At 37.7% G+C, this 25284-nt stretch overlaps 1 protein-coding gene across 1 annotated transcript in view; it reads left to right on the top strand.

Moving 5' to 3' along the window:
* Positions 1–1534: 1534 nt before the first annotated feature.
* LOC143398307 (scavenger receptor cysteine-rich domain-containing protein DMBT1-like) overlaps positions 1535–25284 on the top strand; it is a 182500-nt gene continuing 158750 nt past the window's right edge. The window contains exons 1-7 of the mRNA XM_076855297.1: positions 1535–1547; positions 5224–5538; positions 12468–12776; positions 12883–13200; positions 17938–18030; positions 18108–18422; positions 19535–19849. Of these exons, the coding sequence (XP_076711412.1) occupies positions 1535–1547; positions 5224–5538; positions 12468–12776; positions 12883–13200; positions 17938–18030; positions 18108–18422; positions 19535–19849 (1678 nt within the window). The remainder of the gene's footprint in view (positions 1548–5223; positions 5539–12467; positions 12777–12882; positions 13201–17937; positions 18031–18107; positions 18423–19534; positions 19850–25284) is intronic.

Here is a 25284-nt window from a genome sequence, read left to right as displayed (position 1 = left end):
ATGAATTTCATGACTACTTTTTCTATTTCTATGAGGAACGTAATTGGCATTTTGATTGGAATTGCATTAAATCTGTATAGTGCTTTGGGTAGTGTGGTCATTGCGACAATATTAATTCTGCCTATCCAAGAACAAGGTTTGATTTTTTCATCTTCTAAGGTCTTTAATTTCTTTCTTTAGTGTTCTGTAGTTTCCATTGCAGAGGTCTTTCTCCTCTTTCATTAAGTTGATTCCCAAGTATTATTATTATTTTTTAGGCTATTGTGAAAGGGGTAGTTTTTCTCATTTCCCTTTCAGAGGATTTGTCACTGATATGCAGAATTGCCTTTGACTTATGGGTGTTGATTTTACATCTTGCTACTTTGTTGAATTCATTTATTAGTTAGTTCTAGAAGTTTTCTGGTGGAATTTTCTGGGTCTCTAGGCATACAATCATATCATTGGCAAAAGTGCTAATTTGAGTTCTTCTTTTCCTATTCGTATCCCTTTAATTTCTTTAGTTTGTCTAATGAAATACTATTCAGCATTAAAAGAGAATAAAATCTTGGCATTTGCAGGTAAATGGATGGAGTTGGAGAATATAATGCTAAATGAAGTTATCCAATCCCCAAAAAACCCAAATGCTGAATGGTTTCTCTGTTATAAGAATGCTGATTCATAATGAGGTTGGAGGGGGAACATTGTAGGATTAGACAAACACTAGATAGAGCAAAGGGAAGGTAAAGACAGTGGAATGAGATGGGCATAATTATCCTAAGTGCATGTATGAAGACACAAATGGTGTGACTCAACTTTGTGTACAACCAGAGATATAAAAAAGTGTGCTGTATATCTATAATATGAATTGTAATACATTCTGCTGTCATATATAATACATTTGAATAGAAAATGATTTTTTTTGCTTTTACAAGAGTCCTACATATTTCCTGTTATATTTATTTTTTATAAATTTAGTAGATTCATTCCTATTTGCTGCTAAATATCTCTTCTTTTGGTGCACCATCATTCTATCCATACTGTGTTGATGGTGCACTATTAATCCACTATCCCTGATGGATTAGTAACCACCTCCTCCCAAAACACAAAACAGGTCAGTCACTGCCCTGTTTTTACCATAGTTTTGTGGAACAAATATACATTCTGGGGTCCACAGTCTCAGCTGTGTGGGAAAGACATATCTAAAGAGCAAAGGTAAATGGAAAGAATCAGGAATTGGGAAGGAAATGTGGAAGAAACGTTTTAGAAGCATCAAGTCCCCATTCCTCATGATTTTTCTTCAGAAGTTCATCTTTTCTGTGATCTCTGCAGTTTTATGTATCAATCCACTTTTAGTTGAGTGCCTATCATTTGTAGTGAAAATTAACATTAAGAAACCCAGCATCAGATATTTTGTTTAATATCAATGTCTAAACAAAGACCTCAGGATGTAGGCTTACTATATGTTTCAAAACTCCAAGCAGTACTTCCAAAATAAGTGTTGTTTACAAATCAGAGGGGGAAGATGTCTGCCAGTTTCTTCAGTAAACCATGAAAAATGGCCATTACAGGTAAATGCCAACCACTGTAGGCCTCTAAACCATACTCAAGTTATGACATATTCTACTCCACTGCATTCAAGATGGGCTACTCTGAATATATATTTGATCATTTTGTATCTATATTACAGAGGTCTAGATGAACCAATCATAACATTCTGAAATATGTTTATTCACTATTGTAGATTGCACAGACTGAGCAATACATACAGTATGGCACCTAACTTCTATTCATGAATGCATTCTTGTATGAAAAACACATACAATTTAGGAGGGGAGCTCACTAAATTGGTGATATTTTTACCTCGGCCATCTGGAAATGGAAAAGAAGATGAGAAATTTTTTTTTATCTCCAGATTCTTATCAGCCAGTAAAATATTACAAAGGAATTCTACTTTTGAAATTAAAACCAAGTTCTATGTTTAAACCATTGTAATATAATGAACACACTTCTAATTGAAGGCTTGGGTAGGCCATAGTAATATCCATCTTTTAGAATCAGGTGATCTTGTTTTGTAGAGTAGTGCACACCTGTATCTGATCCATCCTCTGACTATGCACTGTTTACACCTCATCATTTGCAAGAATACATTGATCCCTGAGAACTACAGGTGAGGATCACCTTATTGTGTACAGTTGATAGCAGACTGAGATTTCTAAGTCATATATTATTCAGAATATCTGTTCCATAGCTTCTGGGTGAATGAAATTTCATAACAGAATGCTAGAACATCAGAAATGATCCAAAAGTACTTGAAGATTTGTTTAAAGAGAAGAAGAGAATGTTTAGTTTTTTTTCTGATGCTGCTGCTTGGGTCACTTTAGGATCTCTTTCCACAGCAGTCTGATACTCAGCCAAAGCTCTAAGAATGTTCAGTGAATGAATTTTACTCTTTTCATGAGTTAATCAGACTATAGGAGGATTAGGTTTCATTGATCTGTGAAGAGTAGAACTCTGAAGCTGAGTGCTGCACTGCAAATGAAGATGATGTGTATTCTGCAGCTGTTGGGTGGAACACTCTGTAGCTGTTATGTTCACGTGATGTATAATGTACTCTAATCCTATGTTTGCTTGTTGATATCTTTCTGGATGACTAAGTTATTAGTGAAATATTAAGACATAATTAGCATTGTATTCAAGTTTATTTTCCCTTTATATCCTATAAGATTTGTTTTACAAAATAGTATGTTCTGTTCCATATGAATTTATAATGCATTTATAATCATTACATCTTTTTGATAGTTTGTTCAACTTACCACTATGTAGTTACCTTCTTTGTTTCTTCTGATTCTGAAGTATGCTTTTCATATATTATCATATATGGTCACCATCATGACTCAGAAAGAAGAAAACAAACAACAGCAATAACAACAACATAAAATAAACAAGCTACATAAATACATTAATAATTAATTACACTCAACAACAACTAAAACAGCAGTAACCATAGATAAGGGGAAAAATAAATTAGTAAGAATGTCAAAAGTTAAGAAAAGAAAAAATAACTCAAGAAAGAAAATTATAGAAGGAAAATAAATATGGAGAAAAATTGGGAAATTTAAAAAAATATACATGTAAAGAAATGGAAAAATGAGAAAATTCTTATACAGAATTTTAAAAATAAATTAATTAAATAGTAAAAGAATATATAAGGTAAAAATGACTTAAAATGTGTCAAAAAATCTTCCCACATGAAATATTTACACTGGAGACCCCTGTTTCCAGGTGATCTAATATTTAAATGCATCAGGTATGGGGAATGAGTAGCCTGCAAAAGAAACCAATTGTAGTTTCTCTCACTTCCCACTAAATGTTCTGGGATTTGGTGTCATATGCTGGCTGCAATGTGATCTTCATTTCCTTCCATGGAGGGTAAGGAAATGTTGATGGAGCAGGGCATAATCACACTGGAGGGATTTTGTTTACAAACCTGGAAGCATTGCAAAAGTCAGAGTTACCACAAGCCCTTCCTTCAATGCTTTTGTGGATCCCACTATTGGGCACACATTTGTTCCAGAGGCCTCTAGTCATTGCCCATGGATTGTCCTAGAATGGTGAATCCTTGAATGCCTGTGAAAAGTGGTATAAGCAACCAAATCATTGAGTTCCACCCTGGAGAGGGGATATGGGAATGGGGTGAATGATCAGATGTGTTCTCTGAGCTCTCTCCCCTATGTGTAAGCACATATGAATGGAATCTCCCTTCTTCACAGAGGGAAAGACCACTTCTTAATAAGGCTTCTAAGCCCTTCTCTGCCACTCAGTCCTTTCAGTATGTTTGCAGCAGGCACTCTCCCTATCTGAGATTTTAGAGTACATTAGTACTCCACCCTACCATGGTAGCAAGGTGACCCAGGGACCTTGAATTGATTGATCTATTTTTTCTAATCCCAGTACAGTTTATCCCCTACAATAGGCCCCTCTCATGATAGGTTCTTAGTAGCACTCTGAGAGCTTGCTGAGCATTGGCATGAATTGTCTAAAGCTCTCTGGTTGTGTAGGAGTAGTTCTCTCAGAACAATTCCTCAAAGTTGATCTAAAGCTTATAAGAACCATGTGTTTCTCCCATAGCTAAGACTGCTGCTCTGCTGACACCATCTGGGTTGTCTGCACTCTCCAGCTTACCTTATGCTTGCAGGTTGCCTCCCTCACCAAGCAGCTGAAGTTGAACTTGTAAATTACTTTGTACTTTTCTCTGGGCTGCCTTAATGCTCCACTGAGTTATTTAGAATTCCTATCATTTTTAAAATTAGTCCCAAATCCTCCCTTTCTCTTGTGAGAATACAGTTTCCCCTGTGTTCCCTGACACTTTTTCATTCTCAGACACAACAAAAGTAATTCTATTCTACTATTTGCCTCCTCATTAAGAACTCCTATTTTTGAATAACAACTCTTGATAGGAAATTCAAGCTATTATTTAATTTATTTGGGGAAAAAGTAACATTCTATGATTCCTTATGACATCTGAGCAATATCCACATGTGAAATCATCTTTTGGGGAGGTTGCCCAATCTACCTAAAGTGAACACAAATTTGAAATTGAATATTCAGATCTGATCTCTGAATTCTAAAATCATAAGTGAAATATTTTGAGGTAAACTATTGTCTGCCTCATGATCCATTTATTTTTTAGTCTTAATGCCTATATAATTTCTTTTTTTCTTGGATTCATAGCAGTCACCGGAGACTTCTGATGATCTAATCCCTGTTCTTTACTCCATGCACTGTGCTCTCATCCTTCCAAATGCCAAACCATTGACACATGCATACTTTATAAGAAACCAATTCAGATGCTAGCACATTACATTAAATCTTACGAATCATTGAGAGAAAGGATACTTTCAACTATTCAAAGTAGGAATCTTGACATGTCTAGGAATGTTTTATCATACCTTATGAAGAACTCTGCCAATAACAAGTTTAACTCTGATAGGACCTACAAAATTTCTACCTGAGACTACTTACTAAATTACAATGGATATAATTTCATTTTTGTCCACAATTAATTCTTCTACTTGTTTTGTTAGGAATTGATACTTTGCTGCTGCCCTGGTATGATGATTCCATTTCTTCTCCAGCAAACTCTGTATTCTGAAAGCTTAGTTGGTAGAAGGCAGTAGAATATGATAAGAAAAGTCTTCCCATTCTCTTATAAATGCAACAATTGACATGATTCTTTCTCCTCAGAGAGTCCAAAGCTCCGCCTGGTGGATGGGGACAGGCGCTGTGCAGGCAGAGTGGAGATCCTTTACCAGCATTCCTGGGGCACTGTCTGTGATGACAGCTGGGACCTTAAAGAAGCCCATGTGGTGTGCAGACAAATGGGCTGTGGTGAGGCCCTCAGTGCCATGCATAAGGCATCCTTTGGTGAGGGATCAGGGCCCATCTGGCTGGATGAGCTGAAGTGCACAGGAGAGGAGTCCCTTCTGTGGCAGTGCCTTTCAGAGGACTGGGGCAAAAATGACTGCTCACACAGTGAAGATGCAGGAGTCATCTGCTCAGGTATGGACAGTGAATTCCCCACTGTATTGAAGAATGAAAAGTTCTAAGGAAGTAAGTGTCTTACCCTTGGAGGAGTAGGAGTTGAATGACCTAGTAAGTAGGACAGAGAGATTTTCTCATAAACTTTGTTTGAAATAACTGTGGATGATGGGCTTCATATTTTTGCCCTCTTGTAAACTTTAAATATTGTCCTTTCCTTTCTCAACTCTCTTTCTTGACAAGATAAGTTTGTTATAGCACAATTCCACTTAAAAGTAATCTTCATAATTCTGTTTCTCTAACTTGCGATTTTTAGGATTACACATAAATTACCATATGTCTTTTGAAGCATTTTTCAAAAGACAGACCAGAATGAGGCTCTACTTTTCTCAGTTGAATTGAGTGCTGATATATGTACATCCAGAGATACTTTTGCACTGGATTAGTAGGTGTATGGGCATAGGGGTGAGATTGAACACCTCACAGGAGAATTTTGAATCATTGAAAAGTTCCAATTCTCCTTTCCAGATTCAGACATCATAATTCTTAGCACATTGGCAAGAAGGGCCAGCAAACTGTGAATGAGATGCTCTGAGTCACAGGCTCTACTTTGATATTTACTATAATAGAGTCTCTCTACATTTCCTTTTAAAAGTAATATCTGTATGAACTCACATTTGAGAAGGTTAATGTAATCTAGTCCTGGGTAATCTATGTTGAATGCCATAAAATATTAATGCATATTTATGATGGTAAGAGATTGTGTAGTTTAGGACTCAGACCAGGATGTTTATTCAGTGATATCCCACAAATACACTGAGTTAACTGCTATTCACACACCAAACTACCTTTGTAAGAGACAATAAACCAGGTGAGTGCCTGCTTCTACTATATTAAAAAGAAAGAACATATCCAAGAGGGAGGAAGATTAAAAGTTTCCAACCTCAAGCAGCCAAACATGAAGAAAGATAAATCCTTCTTGGGCAATGGAAAGGAAATTAAACTCAGGCCTTGGTCTTAAAACCTAGGACAAGGCCTGCCAGAATGAAACCTGGTGCCCTGTTGAGTCTGACAACATTGGTCGTTATACCAGTGCCCTCAGACTGAGAACTTAGAACTGTGTTTAGTCAGCAGCAAAGAGACTGTCTCCACCACCACTCCTCCAAGCTGCTTTGGCAGAGGGGGAAGCAAGACTCTGCTTGCTAAGGAGCAGGGCACAGGGCTGGCACAGGACTTTGTCTTGGGGCTCAGTGCCAGGCCCACCATGGTGATACTTAGTACTCTATAAGAATTAGAGACCCCAAATGTGGGACAGAGCTCATAGGGAGAGCAAGACCCATGTGCTGGTGGGACAGACTCAAGAAGAACCTTTATCACCTGTGGCTGATTGCAAGAGTCTTGAACCTTGAGTTCACCTGGTCAGTAGGCAGCTGGAAGGCAGTAGGAAGGCCTTGGTGCCTTCCCAGTTCTGTGTTGTCCTAGATGGCTGTTTCCTCAGGTTGTGAAATAGCATGGCAGCATTGGTGGCCACAGGACCACCCTCTTCATTCCTCCCTCAAACTCTAGACAGCACACTATGGAGAGAGTAGAGAGATAAGTCTCTGCTGAGGGGTGAAAACTTAGTTGGGCACCCAAATTTGACCTGGACCTTTGGGCTCTTTACAATTATAATACAGCTCCTAAAGATGAAAGATAAAGAGTCTCAAGCAATCAAAAGAAAAGAAACAAAAACATAAGGTGGCCTAATTCACCTGACGGCAGGTTTCTCCATAGAAAACATATAGACCAGAAGTGAGTGCCATGAAATATTCATAGAGTTAAAAGAAATATCTGCCAATCAAAAATACAAAATACAGCCAAACTATCTTTTACAAACAAAGGAAATACAAAGACATCATCAGACACACCATCAAAAAATTACCATAATATATACTGATCCACAGCTGAGTTCATATCCAAAGGAAATAAAATCAAGATGTTGGAGACACATATGTACTACCATGCTTACAGCAGCACTACTGACAGTAGCTAAAAAATGGAATTAATCTCAGTGTCCATCAAGTGATAAATGGATTTAATGAATTAAATTTACACAATGATACTCTTTGGGAAAAAATGAAACCTTTCATTTACTACAGCAAGCATTGACATGGAGATCATTAGGTTAAGTGAAATAAGTCAGGCAAAGAAAGACAAGGGTCAAAAATCTCACTATATGTCAAATCTGAAAGAGTTGGCCATATCAAATTTAAGACTGGAATTGTGATTACCATAGGCTGGAGAGTGTAGGGGATGGAAATGGAAGGCTACAGACTGATTAGTGAATGAGAGGTTTTGCTTAGATAGGAGCAAGGAGTTATGGTGCACCACTGCATAGTAAGGTGACTATAGAAAACAAGAATGAACTCTGTTTTCAAAGAGCTATAAGAAAGCATATGGGAAGTTTTCACCAAAAAGAAATAAAGTGTTTGAGGACACAAAGATAACACAATGTATACATACACCAGCACATCTATCTACCCATTAAAATGTATACTATTTTTGGTTTTAGATATCAGTTCAAATAAATTTAAGGAAAAAAAGAAGGAAAATGACAAGATATGGGGAAAGATTATATAGTTTGTATCTGATGGATTCAATGATACAAGAAAAGTGCATTGGAGGTAAATTTGATAACAATAGGAACAAGGAGACATACTGAATTTTTGAAGATGATAGAGGAAGCTCACAGTACTGGTGGATAGCAACAGAGGGGTAACAAAGAGCACATAAGAATTATTGGGGCAGCACTTAAGACCCTGGGTGTAAGATGGGGAATCTATTTATATTTGTGTGACTCCTGTAAACCTTAGCTGTAAAAAAGAAGATGAAGGATTTACAAATGTTACTCAAAGTTGTGGCATAAAGGTCAGAATAGGGGAAGAAAAATTTCTATAGATGACAAATTTTTAAGAAACTCGAAACATTCCCAAGGAAGCAATGTATCTGTAGCAAGAGATCAGTGGAGGATATATCTGAATACAATTTTTAATTTACTCCAATGAGAATGATTCATGGGATTCAATACACTTCTGCACATGGAATTTTTCTTTCTTTTCCCACTCAGTTCTCATAATTTTTTCCAATGGCTTGAAAATATTTTTGTCCTCACTAGATGTGAAGCTCCACAAAGAAAATTATTTCCTTGAAATATACATATCCAGAACAATAACAACAACAAAAACCCTCACCTATTTCTAGAACATGGCAAGTTTTGGTATGTGATTTGAATAAGAAAACATGGAACGAGACTCTCAAATTACCTTTATATACCTGTTTTCCTACATGAGGACTGGGCAGAAAGTTTAAAGACCTCTCTGCCACATTTTTATCCTTTCCCAGTCAGAGGCATTTTTAACCAAACTGGGCCTCCATTGATAACTCTCCTTGTACCCTGCTGTGCCTTTATGGACAGTTCAAACTGTCACCTCTGGCTTCAAGGTGACTGGGAAGCCCAATGATACAGGGAAAGTTTGGTCTTTGAGGAAGACCTTGACCTTTATGGGCCACTGCCTGGCCAAATACAATGACTGATGGAGACATTCCCATGTACTCAGGTGACATAGTTCTGTGCCCTAAACAGAATAAAAGAATTGTGGAGTGATGGACGAGGAATCAAGTGGATACAGAAATGAGACTTATGGACCCAACATTGAATATTATGTTTAATTTTTATGTTTCAAAAATCCTCAGACAATAGGCTTTCTTCATATTATGCCTCAAAACTCAAAGAAGCTGCTTCCAATATAAATGCTATTTATAACTCAGAGGGAGAGATGCATGCCAATTCTTTCAAGAGACTTGAAAAATGATGATTCTGGGTAAATTCTACCAATTTAGACTTCTTGATAATGTCCAAGCCTTTATACATTTTTTCTCATGATTCAAGAAGAAGTTTTACTCTGAATAAATAATTCATAATTGTGTGTCCATACACTAGTGGCCCAGATGAACCAACCTCGACATTCAGACCTCTATGGATTTGGCAACTGTAGATTGTTCAGACTGAGTAATAGGTTCAATGTGGCACGTCAGTTTTTTCTTTTGTTTTGTTCTTGTTTTTTGCATACTGGAGATTGAACTCAGAGGTGTTTAAACACTGAGCTACATCCCAGAGACAGGGTCTCACTGAGTTGCTTAGCATCTCACTATTGCTGAAGCTGGCTTTGAACTCACAATCCTCCTGCCTCAATCTCCTGAGCCATTGGAATTACAGGCGTGTGCCACTATACCCTGTGCACATTAGTTTTATTTGAGAATATATTTTGTATAAGCCAGACAGGTGTAAATAAGGGTAGACAATAAAGTGGTGGTACCATTTACCTCAACCATCTGGTAAAGCAGATAAGGAAGGGAAATCACTTTTTGTCTCTAAATCTCTTTATACCACTGACATATTACCCAAACTGATATGTATTTTGCAAATAGAACTAAAGAGAATTTTTAGACCACTATGATATAAGAAATGCCTAGTTAGCTGAAGAACTGTGTAGACAATAGTAGTAGCCACCTCTGAAATCAGGGGATCTGCATTTATAGAACAATGTATTCCTGCACCTGAATCACCCATTGACTATTCTATTTATATTTCATTAAATACAACAGTGTAATTCAACCCCTGAGAAAAACAAGTTAAGATCATTTGTGTGTAGATGGTATCTGATTTTAATTTCTAAATCAAGTATTTTTGTAAAAAAAAGTTTCCCATTTTCTGGATGTATATCATTTTATTTTAAATGCTTAGAAAATAACAAATAATTAATATAGTTTAAAAGATGAATAAAAATATTGTTGATTTTGCAACAATACTGCTCTATGAACACATCAGGGTCTCTTTTCAACACAATGACAGATGCTCAGTTGATGATTTGAGTATGTGTACTGTATGAATCTTATTCTTTACCTTCTCAGGCTCCAATTGGATTAGGTCTCTAAGATTTGTGAAGAGTAGAAGAGTAAAGGTGAAACATGCATTGGATGATCTATTTCTGTATCTGACATGCTTCCAGTTTTTATTAGTGGGAATTATATGAAAATTCTTGTAATGGTTTGATACTCACCTAGAATTTCAACTGTTGGAAAAAGCAATCAGATATTCCACTGAATTCTCTCAGACAGAACTTGGAAGTAATACTATTCTAACTCAATTGAGATACTATATACCTTAGGAGCTAGAAATATACCATATACAATGAAAAAAACAAGAAAATGAAAAAAAGAAGTAGTGTTTCTGCAAATTTGTGTATCTAATTGAGCCAAAAATATAATTGATCATGTGCAACTCATGGTAGTGATGGTGGTTGGTGGTGTTAACCCATAGGGTGGAAATGTAACTGCGCAGAAACCAGTATCCACAGAGGAAAAGACCTGGATGCATCCACAGGCAGAGTGTATAGTGATGGTTTCTGTTCTGGAGATTGATTTTTATTGTTCCTGTCACTGGTCAACAATATCGATAGCTGATTGTTATGATATACTGTAAGTCTCATTTTCTTTAAAGCATAACATCTTAAAGATTAGTGACTTCAGTTTGAAATTTTGTATTTTCGTTGTGACATTCTAAGTAAGATACATTGTCCTCACTCCTCTGTAATAATAATACAAATTAAAATGACCTCGTAGTCACAAGGTCACAAATCCACACTTGATGTTAATATACCAGTTTCAGACAGAAATGAGAGCATTCTAATTATAATACTTTAAGTAAAATTTTCTAATAAACTTGATTAATGCTTTTGATATTCATTCCATTTTGAAAGCTTACTTTGGAAAAACAATCACTGATCATGTTATTTTCTTCAGCAAGGATTCCCTGCTGAACTTCTTCAGACATAAAACTACTATTACATTGCTTTTCCTTACCTATGGCCAGACATCTACCCAAAGTCTGAACTCATTCTTCAAATCCCTTCCTGATTAGTTTAGATAGATATATAATGTATTTTTCCAACTCAAATTATTAATAACAAAATAATTTCTCAAAATGAAATAAAAGAAAAAGGCAAAAATGCTCAAATCTCTGATAATTTTCTTTTAAACTTATGATCATACTATCATACTTCTATATTGCCATTCTTTTTTCTGTAACAGGAAGTATGATGTAAAGAACCCTGATTATGTTAGTCTAAATAATCTGGTTTTATCTCATTCTCATACTATTTAGTGGACTCTTTCCTCATCCCTAAATGGGAAATAAATATAAATTGTCAGTTTTTGACATATGGAATTTTTATTTCATCAACAAATGTTAGCTTAGTTGGATTTTTTTCAGTGAACTAAAAGTTTTTGAGGATAAAGTTGTGAAAATGAAGCCTAGTATTTTTCTACTTCAGTGGATAGTTAATTATAGCTCCCATTAAAAAAGGAGGTAGACTGACAGAGACAGATATACAAAAAAACCCACAGGTATCTTTTTTTCCGAGAGAGAGAGAGAGAGAGAGAGAGAGAGAGAGAGAGAGAGAGAGATTGATTTAATATTTAGTTTTTAGTTTTCAGTGGACACAACATCTTTATTTTATTTTTTTATGTGGTGCTGAGGATTGAACCCAGTGCCCCACGCATGCCAGGTGAGCACGCTACCGCTTGAGCCACATCCCCAGGCCACAGGTATCTTTTGAATATGAAGAATAATATATTTACATATAAGGTAAAAGTATATTACACACTAAACACACAGAGAAATAGTTATATAAATACATATTCATTTCTTGAGTCAATAATTCAGAATTGACCTTTATAATTCTTCCTAAATTTGTCTTCACATGCTTGCTCAAGGAAGTCCCATTCTGATACCAAATCTTTAATCCATTCCCCACACCCTGGGAAAAGAAAAGCTCTCAAGCATTGCCTGTGACATGTAGCTACTAATTCCAAGCCAAGATATTAATTTTGTTAGTTAATTTCTTCCACAGGATTTGTGCGTTTGGATGGAGGAGGTGGACCCTGCTCTGGGCGAGTGGAAGTGAACTCTGGAGAAGAATGGAGTCCAGTATCTGATGGGAATTTCACATTACCTACTGCCCAGGTCATCTGTGCAGAGCTGGGGTGTGGCAAGGCTGCATCTGTCCTGGGGAACCTGCCCTTCAGAGAGGATAGTGAACGGGTCTGGGCTGAAGAGTTCCAGTGTGAGGGGCAGGAGCCTGGCCTCTGGTTCTGCCCCAGAGTGTCCTGTCCTGGAGGCAGCTGCCCCCACAGAGGAGCTGTGCAAGTTGTCTGCTCAGGTGAGACTCGGAGCAGGCTGTTAACTGCCCTATACACTCTACAGGGGTAAGAAAAATGTGTGTTGTTGCTAAAACAACAACAAACTAAAACTCTATCTTCTACCAGGATACACAGAAGTTCGGCTCATGAAAAATGGCAGCTCTCAGTGTGAGGGTCAAGTGGAGATGAAGACCTCTGGAGGCTGGAGAACACTCTGTGCCTCCCACTGGAATATGGCCAATGCCAATGTTGTTTGCGGTCAGCTGGGCTGTGGGGTTGCCATCTCCACCCCAAAAGGAGCATACTTTGTGGAAGGAGGAGATGAGATCTGGAGAGATCGATTCCACTGCTCAGGGTCTGAGTCCTTCTTGTGGAATTGCCCTGTGAGTGCCCTGGGTGTTCCTGCCTGTGCCCATGGAAACACAGCCTCTGTGGTCTGCTCAGGTAAGAGAGGGCAGGGCTGACTGGTACTAGAGTGACATGGCTCTAAGATCAGATAGCATGGAGAGGTGACTTCAAAAATGAGACATTCTGGGCTAGGGTTCTGGCTAAGTGGTAGAGTGCTTGTCTAGCATGTGCGAGGAACTGGGGTCCATCATTAGCACCACATATAAATAAATAAAAATAAAAGCTCATCAACAACTAAAAATTTTTTAATTGAATGTGACATGGGATCATGATCTAATCATGAAACAGAAAAGTGACATTAAGTGGAAAATTGTTTTAAAAAAATTCTGTGGGGTCCTGTGATTCTTCTCAATGATTATTTATCTTTCAGGCCCTCTCAAGGGATATAAAGAGGAGTAGTTTTTAAGTAAACATTATTATTTATTGAAATTCATAGAGAACAATGTGTAGCAATGAATGAAAGCTGTGTCAAATTCTTCACCCTGGACTCTCAGAGAGTTTCAGTGGCTCCCAGAAGTCACCTGCACATCCCTCCAGTCACTGTGCCCTCCTCTCCTCCAAAGAAGACCACATGTGTTTGTTGCCAAAGAAAATTTTGTCAGCTTTTGACTTTTATGTAAAATCATTCAGTATCCTATCTTATTATGTCTACTTTGACTCCACATTGTGTTTAGAATTCGCTCATTTTACTATTTGTAGCAGAACTTCATTTATTATTATTATTATTATTTTGCTGTTGAGTTTTCTGCTGAATGACCACATGACCTTGTATTGATAGAGTCAACTAACATTAAGTTTTGTTGCTTGTTGACTTCCCAAATAATGATTGTATATATTAACATGACAATATCTTGTGGTGCAAATATGTAAGTATTTGTATCAGGTTTGTACCCCTTGTGCTTTTACTTTCACTCTCTTAATATGGTAGTCTTTAAGGTGTCAAATGTTCTTAATGAAGCACAGCTTATCAACATTTTTGTACATTTGTACATTTGTGTGTAGATGGTATCTGATTTTAAACACAAAATTTACACAATGAGATCATAAACATATTCTCCCAAGTTGTCTTATATGTGCTTAATTATTTTTCTTTTGCATATAATTGTGCAGTATCTGGGATTAATATTGTATGGATGTGTATCATGTGAAGAAAAGTTTCACATTATTATCTAGACAATAAGTTGACTCAGCATATATTATTGAAAGAGCTTTTCCTCTCCACAAGGTCACCTTTGAGATAAACAGTGCAGATTTTCCAACTCATTCTATACTCTGTTCCATTCAATTCTATTGTTTGTGTATCTTACAGTCTAATTGTGTAGCTTCTCTTGCCTAATTCATTGGTCATACTTGGTCATATGCATTTCACATAAATTTTAGAAACAACATTAAATATATATAATATAAATAAAAGCATGATGGTATTTAGGTTGACATTGGATTTGGATTACACGTGAATATGGAGATACTTGACTTCCAAAATATATCAAATTTCTCTCAGAGAATATACATAGCTTTTATGATGTTTACTTCTAGATATATTCAATGCCATTAATGTTTCTTTTGGTGAAATATCCTAGGAATGTCTTCAAATTGTTTTCACCTTTATTTTTAGTATGTGCTTGGGAAGTTGGTCTTTCTTTTTTATTTCTTTCATTTTATTTATTTTTGTTAATTTGATAATTCTGAAAAAGTTTCAAAGATAGTATAAAATTTCCAAGTAATCCTGACCTTATTTCCAAATGCCACTATTTTATTATATTCCATCCTTCTTCTCCATTTATGCATAAATTTATCAAATCTTTCTGAATGAGTAGTTAAGAGTAAGTGAGTAGGTGGATAATGTAATCTGTCCTATTACTCCTAAAATGTTTTCAAGGATTTCATATGTAACCACAGCATTGTTGCCAATTCCATAAATCCATCTTGCTATAATATAATTATATAGTGTATTAGTCTTGTTCAGAATTTTACTTAAATTCCTAAATAAGTTATTCACAGTAAAAAAAGTATGGTAACATGCTGCATTCAGTTCTCATGTTTAGTTATCTTTCTTACTATCAAACTCTTTAAATTTTCTTGGTATGTCACGGTAATGATATTTTTGAAGAATACAAGCCAATAATTGTATGAAAAGTTCTCTTTTTGAGCTATGACAATAAGCAAAAATAAGTAAGTAATAAGAGAAATTGTAAATCAATGTTTGAGTTTGTTACACATAAATGAAAATTAGCTTTGACTTTTTTCCAAAGTAGAAATTTAAACTATATATGTTAGAAAAATGAATCACAAAACATGTATTTCTTAAGTTCATGCACAAGAATTTTTAGACCACATTGGACATATCTAGTGATATAAATATTACCTACCCTGTAGCAATCTCCTCTCTATTTTCCAGCGAATTCCTTTTTGCTTCCACATATGATAGAGGACTTGGGTACTTATCTTTCTCTATGAAGTTTATTAACTAAACACAATGTTTTCCAGTTCCATCTCTTTTGATGCAAATGACAGGATTTCATTCTTCTTTATGGCTGTATATATATCATCTATACTTCATAAATTTTCCTTTCAGTCAGTGAGCACTTGGAGTGATTCCATACCATTGCTATTTTAAATAGTGCCACAACGAACATGGGAATGTAAAATTCCTGTGTTTCATAGTAAATGTAATCTTGGTGGCTATCTCTGCATAATGAATTTCCCCCCAAAATAACAATTCAAATAAAAATTATATTTTATTTTCTCATGATTTGTAGATTAATAAATTTGGCAAGGGCTCTTGGCAGTTGCCTCTTGTGGTCTCTCTTGAGGTTGCACTTGGATCTCATCTGCAGCTGAGGTCATTGAAGACTTGACCAAGCTGGGAAGCCAGGAAAGCTCATTCACATGGCTGGTAGCTTGAAGTTCACCTGGAGTTGCTGATAGAACCACCTGCAAATGTTCTCTCCCACATGATAGTCTCTACAGAATAGATTTCCCATTAAGCAAACATCCTACTAAGTCAAGAGGAGAAGGCCTAACATTCTAAGCTAGGTTTCTAAGTAAAGTCATGTAGACTACCCCACATTCTATTGCTTATAGACAACTTACCACTGACAGCCAGATTGGAGCAAAGGAGGAATGGATAGAGTGTGAAAGATTTTGTGGATATTTTTAAACACTATATGTGTATTAAATATCCTACTTTATGTATTTTCTATTTTTACTTCAGCACTATCAAACCAAAGGTCAAATGTTTTCTATGACACGTGAAAGCTAACCTACAATAAGAAGAGTGGGCAGTGAAGGGAAGAACATAATTCCAGTAGATTAGAAAATGGGCTATGTAGGGAAGGAAGAGGGATCGGGAAAGGACAGTGGAAAGAATCTGACATAGTTTTCCCATGTGTATGCATGAAAACATCAGAGTGAATCCCACCATCATGTACATCAATAAGAATGTAACTCTAACTAGAATAAGATATATTCCATGTTTGTATGATTGTTTAAAAATGGATTTTTATGTCACATATAACTAAAAAGAGTCATAATTTATTTAAAAATTGTGGCCCTAAGTACCTAAAACTTGTAGAGTATTAAGAATGTTAGGTCATCTCACCATCTCTCTTAATTACCTATTATATTTCTTATTCTGTTGTATTTCTATGCTTCACTCTGTATTTTCCCATGTTCTTCCATTTACTATTTCTATTTTGAAGAGCATCTACACTATTGTTATACCCATCCACTAGTTCTTATTTTTATCTTCTGACTTTTGAAAATAACGCATGACCCTAAAATATTTATTGGATTTTTGTCAATCATTTCTCTGCCAAGATGCACATCATATGAAACCTTCAGAAAGGTATTTTGCCTCTTCTGTGCTGTCTAATTAGGGTAGATGATCTTAAGTGAAAGTTTGTTGAAGTGTTTGGAAATGGGCACCATCTGAAAAAACAAAAAACAAAAACAAACAAACAAAAAAAACCCTCTACTTTCAGTTCACAGAATAAGATGCAAGATTTCTGGATGTTCAGCAGAATTTCACCTCTTTGTTCCAAACTAAATTACACATGTGTATTCCCAGGGAAATGAGGCAAACATGCTGATATTTTCAGAATCTCACCTACTAACTTTGAATGAAAAATGGCTAAAGGGGAAAATACCTGATTCTAGTTTTCACTTTTCTCTAAATTTGACTCTAAAAGTCTTGCTGCCAAATATGCACTAATATATTCCACTTTCCTAAACTCATTCCTGGTGTGTGCTTAAAACAAGAAAAGGAGAGAGAAGGGAAATTACATGGAAATGGAAGGAGACCCTCATCATTATACAAAATTACATATAAGAGGAGGTGAAGGGAAAGGGGGGGGGAGGGAGAGAAATAAAGTACAGTAGATGGGGTAGAGAGAGAAGATGGGAGGGGAGGGGAGGGAAGGGGGGATAGTAGAGGATAGGAAAGACAGCAGAATACAACAGACACTAGTATGGCAGTATGTAAAAACGTGAATGTGTAACTGATGTGATTCTGCAATCTGTATATGGTGGGAAAAATGGGAGTTCATAACCCACTTGAATCAAATGTATGAAATATGATATGTCAAGAGCTTTGTAATGTTTTGAACAACTAATAAAAAAAAGTCTGGCATAACAAAAAGCAGAAATCTCGATAAAAGATCAGCTCTGAAGATAGAAAATGAATGCTCCTTTGCAATAGCTTTCATCTCAGATGCCATCACTAGATTATTATGTTGTTTAATTCAGGTTCCTTTTCTCTCACTCATTTGGTAGGGAACCAGACCCAGCTGCTTCCCCAGTGCAATGACTCCTGGTCTGACCCAGCAGGCTCTGCATCCTCAGAGGGCCACACTGCCAACTGCTCAGGTGAGCAAGGCTTCCAGCACCAGAGCCTTCCCATTCCCTGTGTAAATGCCCACTGACATGACCCTGTCTCTCCTCAGACAGCAGACAGCTCCGCCTGGTGGACGGGGGCAGTCACTGCGCAGGGAGAGTGGAGATCCTGCAGCAGGGCTCCTGGGGCTCCATCTGTGATGACAGCTGGGACCTGAGTGATGCCCACGTGGTGTGCAGACAGCTGGGCTGTGGAGTGGCCCTGGAGGCCACCGTCTCTGCTCACTTTGGAGAGGGATCAGGGCCCATCTGGCTGGATGAGCTGAACTGCACAGGAGAGGAGGCCTATGTGTGGCAGTGCCCTTCCCAGGGCTGGGGACAGCACAACTGCAGTCACAAAAAGGACATAGGAGTCATCTGCTCAGGTTTGTGGTGCACACTGTGCACAGGTGGGGGAGGGCAGGGAAAGGTCTGCAGGGTGGTGGCTGAACCATGGGGGAGAGATTGGGCAGAAATTGACAGGGCAGGGGAGGAGGAAGCTCCTCTTACAATTTCTGTTATTTCAGCAGAGGAGAAGAAGAGGTCCTTCCATTTCCTGCTGGAGCAGCTGAGCTTCTGCTCCTTCCTTCTCAGCACTGTTACCTGTCAGAGTCATTTTCTACAGTGTCCATTTAAAGCAGTCAGCAGTCTTCTGTGACCTGCGGGTACAACATCCTGACCCACTGAATTAGATTTCTATTTATGCTGTAACAAGTTACCATAGATTGAGTGACTCAAAAAAACACAAATTTATCATCCTACAATGTGTAGGTTAGAAGCCTGACCTGGATCTGTCTGGGCTATAAACAAGGTGTGAGCAGGATACAACAGCTAAAGTCTTAGGAAGACTCATTTCCTTCCTTTTGGAGATTTTAGACATTGCCTGAATTCCTTGTCTTATGGCCCCTTCCTTCTTCAAACCAACAGCAGTGCAATTTTCTGAACATCATTCCATGAACCATCTTCCTCTGACGAGGGCTAGAAAGAATTATCTGCTTTTGGGGACACAGGTCTAAGAATATGAATAGATTGTGCTCACCTATGAATCCAGGATGATACAGGATAATGCACAAAAAGATTCTCTTCTTAATTATGTCTACAAAGCCCTTTTGCAATGGGTAAAATATTCACAGGCTCCCAGGATCAGGGAGTGAGCATATTTGGAGCTCCACTATTGTGCCACACCTATGTCAGCCATCCTTTTCTAGGGTATGTCATTTGGTTAGTCAGAGAGTAGATAAAGAGTTAATTTACTGCAGAGCCCCCAGGTCAACATTTCTATCTATTGATTTGCTAATATTACATTTGTGTAAAAACAGAAAGAGAAGTAAAAATTAGCAAAACAGGTTAAAGGGTCAAAACTTCCATTCCTTCACCTAGTGGGCACTTCCTCAGCAGAGTCAGCAATGAGCACTCACTACTTAGGAATAAAGGAAAAACAGCAGTAGGAGTTCAGTGCTCACTTGGTCCTGATGTCCCCCCTTTCTTTGTATTTCAGAGTTCTTGGCCCTCAGGCTGGTGAGCCATGACCAAAAATGTGCTGGGTGGCTGGAGGTTTTCTACAACAACACCTGGGGCGGTGTCTGCCACAGCCCCATGGAACCCGTGACTTTGTCCATGATCTGCAGTCAGCTTGGCTGTGGGGAAACTGGGACTCTAGAGTTCTTGATTCCTTCTAGGGAAGGTTCTAGACCTCGCTGGGTGGATGGAATCCGCTGTCGGGAAACTGATACCTCTCTCTGGCAGTGTCCTTCTGACCCCTGGAAATACCAATCTTGCTCTGCAAAGGAGGAAGCTCATATCACATGTACAGGTGACCTACTGTCTATTTCTATGTGTTTGTCCTATGCCTGTAGGTTGTTGTCAGGAAAGGTTCATATATGCAAACAGTGCCGCAGTCTCTGGCTGGGCACAAATCACGAGTCTCCACACAGCTTGTAGATTCAAACAGCAATTCTTTATTCCCGAACTCACACCGGCCGTCTACAAACACGCTCTGGGGGAATCCACGTTCTCTGCCCAAATCCACTACTGCCAAATCCACTCCGCATGGGCTTCTGTCTCCCAAAATATACTGTCTGACCCTAAGCACTCAAGAGGAACTCAGCAGCAGGATACGCCCTATTCTAAAGGGGGAACACCCTAATCTCCTATTATGCTAAACTGCCCTATTCTAAAGGGGAAACACCCTAAACACGGATCCTGCCCTGGTCCTTGAGCAAGGTCACCTTTCAGAAGTCCTTCCACTAGACAGCATGGGAGTAAGCTGGCAAGGAATTTGTCATACCTACTTGGCTGATGGCTCCCAGCAAACAGAATGAATGAGTTGAACTAAATCTACAGAATGGATACTGAATAGAGATTACTTGATCCATTTCTTTAAATTCTGTTTGAAAGGCAGATGCAAGAAAACCTGCTATGATAGCAATTTATATGAAACGTACCAAGAGACTGAACGGAGTAAATGGGAGCATGAAGTTACACTCTGATGGACATTCTTAGCAATTAGCTAATGCAGTCTCAGATTATAGTAATTAATCTGTATTTCCTTAGTGAGAGGGCAAATGATTAGACCTCAGTAATACACATTACTTGCTAAGTGCTATCAATTTGTTCCCACCAACACAATCAACTCTTGATAGGTATCATGGTGATCATTTATTTCTGATGAGGAAATTGAGGTTTAGAGTAAATACTTCATCTTCCAATTTCAATTGAGTGAGTGACAACTTGAGGAATCCAATACCATGGGCTGTTTACTCTGGAATCCACTACAGATTAGTTTGTTGATGATAAGTAATTGAGGGATTTGTAGGTAAAAACTTAATTCCAGGCAGGAAGAGATACACAAGAAAAAAATATTGTGCATGCTCTCATGGAGTTTGCACTCTAGCGTGACTACACAACCACACATAAATTTGAGTGTCATGAAGGCATGGAAGGTGCTGTGCAAATGTGTTCATTGAGGAAGACAACAATCATATTTAACTTGAGATCTAAATAAGAAGACCTAAATAAGGTCCAATGCACAAGAACATAGAGCATTTTGTCAGTGTAACTACTGAGGTGGTAGGAGCATGGTGGCCTTAAGGGAATAATAAATTTTATCATAAGCAGAGCAGGAAGAGTGTGGGGAGAGTGATACCTGATTACCTGGATGGGTGAGAAGAGCTAGAGGCCTTTCCAAACCATGGCCCCAGTAGCAATTCTGTTGAAAGGTGTTTGCTAGTCATTTCATCTGCTACATCATGTGGAAGTGCTATGAAATGAGGAGCTTGGTCTTCTTTATTTTCTTCTTGAATTGATCTCCTCACAGTCCCAGTGGTCTTAGTTGATACTCTCTCCTATGAGCCTTTTCCATACGCTATTGAAAACTAACTTGCCCACTTCATCCCTCTCCCAGAAAACATTCCATGGTGCCTGTTGCAAATTGGAGGCTATCATCTTCCAACTAATTAAAACCTACAACATCCACTTCAGTTTTGTGTTTTAATAAAAACCTGGCTGACTTCTGAAAACAATGATGTCCTTATCATTTAGAGGCTCCATGATCCCTTTTCAACAGGATATTTCTGAGCCAAATATTAGAATAAAATTATTCCTGCTTTCTTTTGTCATTTTAAACAATTCTTTTTTTAATAGTTTTTTTATTGACCTTTTTAAAAAAATAACTGACAGTGGAATGCATTACAATTCTTATTATACATATAGAGCACAACTTTTTATATCTCTGTATATAAAATATGTTGACATCAATTCATGACTTCAAATGTGTACCTTGGATGATGATGTCTATCACATTCCACCATCCTTGCTAATCCCTTTCCCCCTCTCTTTCCCTCCCACTGTCCTATCTAGAATTCATCTATTCCTCCTATGTTCCCCTCCCTACCCCACTATGATTCAGCCTCCTTATATCAGAGAAAATATTCAGAATTTGTTTTTTGGGGGGATTGACTAACTTCACTTAGCATCATCTTCTCCAATGCCATCCATTTACCTGAAAATGCCATGATTTTGTTCTCTTTTATTGCTGAGTAAAATTTCATTGTGAATATATGCCACATTTTTTTTATTCACTCATCTACTGAAGGGCATCTAGGTTGGCACCACAGTTTAGCTATTGTGAATTGTGCCACTAGAAGTCCCAAAATGCTCCACCAGAAAACTTTCTTTTTCTTTATGTTCAGCTACTTGAAATTTACCCCACGAGGTCGCACCAGCTACTAGTTCCTTTGGTGTCACTATCCAGTCTACACACTCCCATCATCCATGCAGGCTGCTACACCAGGCTCACCAGGTTCCTCTTTCTCCTGTTCCTGGTGCTGCCAGCATCATTGAACACAACTGAAAAAACATCCTGGCCTCTCCATTCCTTAATTTCTCCCTTACTCCTCCATACCCCATCTCCCTGTATGACCACACTATTGACCACCACTAACTGTACATCTTGAGATCGTGATTGCATTTTCCTTCTCTATTGCCTCTTCTCCCTATGCACATATTCTTCATGATCCTTTTCCATATATTTCATCCTCATGCAGATTCCAAATGTTTTCCCTTATCAGCTTTTATCCTTCCACTCTCCTCAGGATTGCACACGTTCTTCTTACCCTGATTAGACAACATGAGGCCCCATTATAATCCTCCCCCTCCAAGTACACTCAAGTCCCTGGTCTCCTCTGTCAATGAAAGACAAGAATATTATTACCACTCAGTTACTCCCATTGGGAGATTAATTCACTAATTGGGTTAAGAGTCTCATAACCCAATCATTTATCCTCTAAAACTTCTTGCATTGTCTCATGCAGAGCTTTTGGGGAACACCTCACATCCAAACCATAACATCCACCAAGGCTTGAGCAGGGCTAGGTCATGGTTACAATAAGGTACTACCTCACTCTAGTGGCTGGAGGTGTAGCTCAGTGGCAAAGCAACCCAACATGTTTGAGGTTCTTGCCTTAATCACCATCATGACTCAGAAAGAAGAAAATGAATAAAGGAGTACCAACCACATAAACATAAGTCAGCTATATAAATACAGTAATAATCAAATAAACTCAATAACAACTATGAAAGCAGTAACAATAGATAAGGGAAAGAATAAATGTAGAATGAACAAGAAACTAAATTAATAGAAGGAAAATTAATTCAAAAAGGAAGATTACAGAAGAAATAATAAAAAGAAAAAGGAGGAAAAAAATAAGAAGAAAACTATTTTATATAAAGAAAATATGAAAAAGAAGAAAAGAGAAAAATCCATTTAAAGAATTTTAAAATGCATTAAATACATAGTATTAAGGAAAATATAATAATGTGTATATTAAAAAAAATATGTCAAAAATTCCTCCTACACAAAATACTTGCATGCAGAAATCTCTTTTATGGTCATTTAACATTTGAATCCATCAGGTATATGGGATAAACTGGGCTAAAAAAATTAATTCTAGTTCCTTTCAATTCCCATAAAAAGCAGCTATGTATGATATGCTACCTGCATTGTGCTCCTCAATTTCTACTATGGAGGTTAAGGAATATTGATGGGACAGGCCATCATCACGCTGGAGGGGTTCTGTTTCAAATAGTGTGGGCATAGCAACTGTCAAAGTCACCACAAGCCCTGCCTTCAGTGTTTCTGGAAACAAGTTGTAGTAAAACTCTGCTCCAGAGACCTCATTCCTATGAGGGCATTCCAAGTGTCCTAGCCATAATGAATCCCTGGAATGCCTGTGAAAAGTGGTGTAAATGTCAAACCTCTCAGCTCCACCCTGGAGATGGGGCACAGGAATGGGGTGAATCATCAGATGTTGTCTCAGCTCTCAGACCTGGAACACTCCTTTTCACATAGAAAAGATGCGTGTATCAATGAGGTCTCTAGTGCGTACTCTGCTGCTATCTGAGCATGTTTGTGGAAGTCAGTCTTCCTGAGACTATAGGTGCTCACTACCTCCACCCTGTCACTGTGGAGGGGTGACTCAGGGACCTTGAATTATGATTAATTCATATTTTGTAATCCTAACACAGTTTAGCCCATATAATAGGATCCTTCTCAAGATGGCTCCCAGTAATAGCACTCTGAGAACTTGCTGAGCAATGAGGTGAACTCCTCCTATAAAGCTCTCTTGTTGTACTGAAGGACTCCCTCTCAAAACAACTCCCCAAACTTGATCTAAAGCTTGTAAGAACCATGTGTTTCTTCCTCATGTAAGACAGCTGGATTTGAAGTTGTTAATTGCTTTGTACTTTTCTCTGGGCTGCCTTAATGCTTCTCCATCTCATTAACACTTCTAGTCATTTCTTTAATGGTTCCCAGTGTTTTCCCCCTTTCTCTTCTCAGAGCTTCCCCTGTGCTCCCTGACTCTTGTCACTCACAGAGCCACAAAAAGTGTACTTTTATTCTGTTATTTATCTTCTCATCAAGAACTCCTGGTAGGAAGTCCAAGCACAGATTAAATATATTTTGGGGAAAGTAGCATTCTATGATTCATAGTGGCATTTGGGCAATGTCAACGTCTGGCATCATCTATACAGGAAGGTTGCCCAAACTACATAAAGTGAACACAAATTTAAATTTAAATATCCATATTTGAACTATGAAGCCTAGAATCATTAGTGAAATATATTGTGTTAACTATGGTTTGTCTTATGATCCATTAATTTTTCAGTTTTAATGCCTATATAATTACATTTTTCTCCTGAAATCATAGCTGTCACCTGAGACTTCTTATGATCTCATCCCCATTTCCTACTGCATCTCCTGTACTGTCATCATTTCAAATCTCTGGCCATAAGTCCTCATATATATGTGATTTATAAGAAGCCAATGCAGATACTGACCCACTACACTAATTCTTAGAAATCATTCAGAAAAAACATTTTCAGCTACTAAAATTAGGAATCTCGGCATTTCTCAAATAGTTTTGTCACATCATATCCAGAACTCTACCAACAGCAAGTTTTACTCTGATCAGATCTACATAATAACTTCTACCTGAGACTACTCACTTTATTACATTGTGTTTAATTCCATTTCTTATTTTTTCACAATTAATTCTTTCACATTATGGTAGAAACTGAGACTTACCTGCTGCCCTAGTATAATGAATGATTCCGTGTCTTACACAGCAAGTACTGTGTTCTGAAAATAGATCTGCCAAGTGCTTGGTTGGAGGAGGGAGTACCACATGACAAAAAAATACTTATCAGCCAGCACTGTGGCACACATCTGTAATCCCAGCTTCTCAGGAG

This window comes from Callospermophilus lateralis, chromosome 4, assembly GCF_048772815.1.
Source record: "Callospermophilus lateralis isolate mCalLat2 chromosome 4, mCalLat2.hap1, whole genome shotgun sequence".
In the NCBI taxonomy this organism is placed as follows: Eukaryota; Metazoa; Chordata; class Mammalia; order Rodentia; family Sciuridae; genus Callospermophilus; species Callospermophilus lateralis.
Note: the sequence above shows the minus strand (reverse complement) of the source record. Positions and strands in the feature narration are given on the sequence as shown.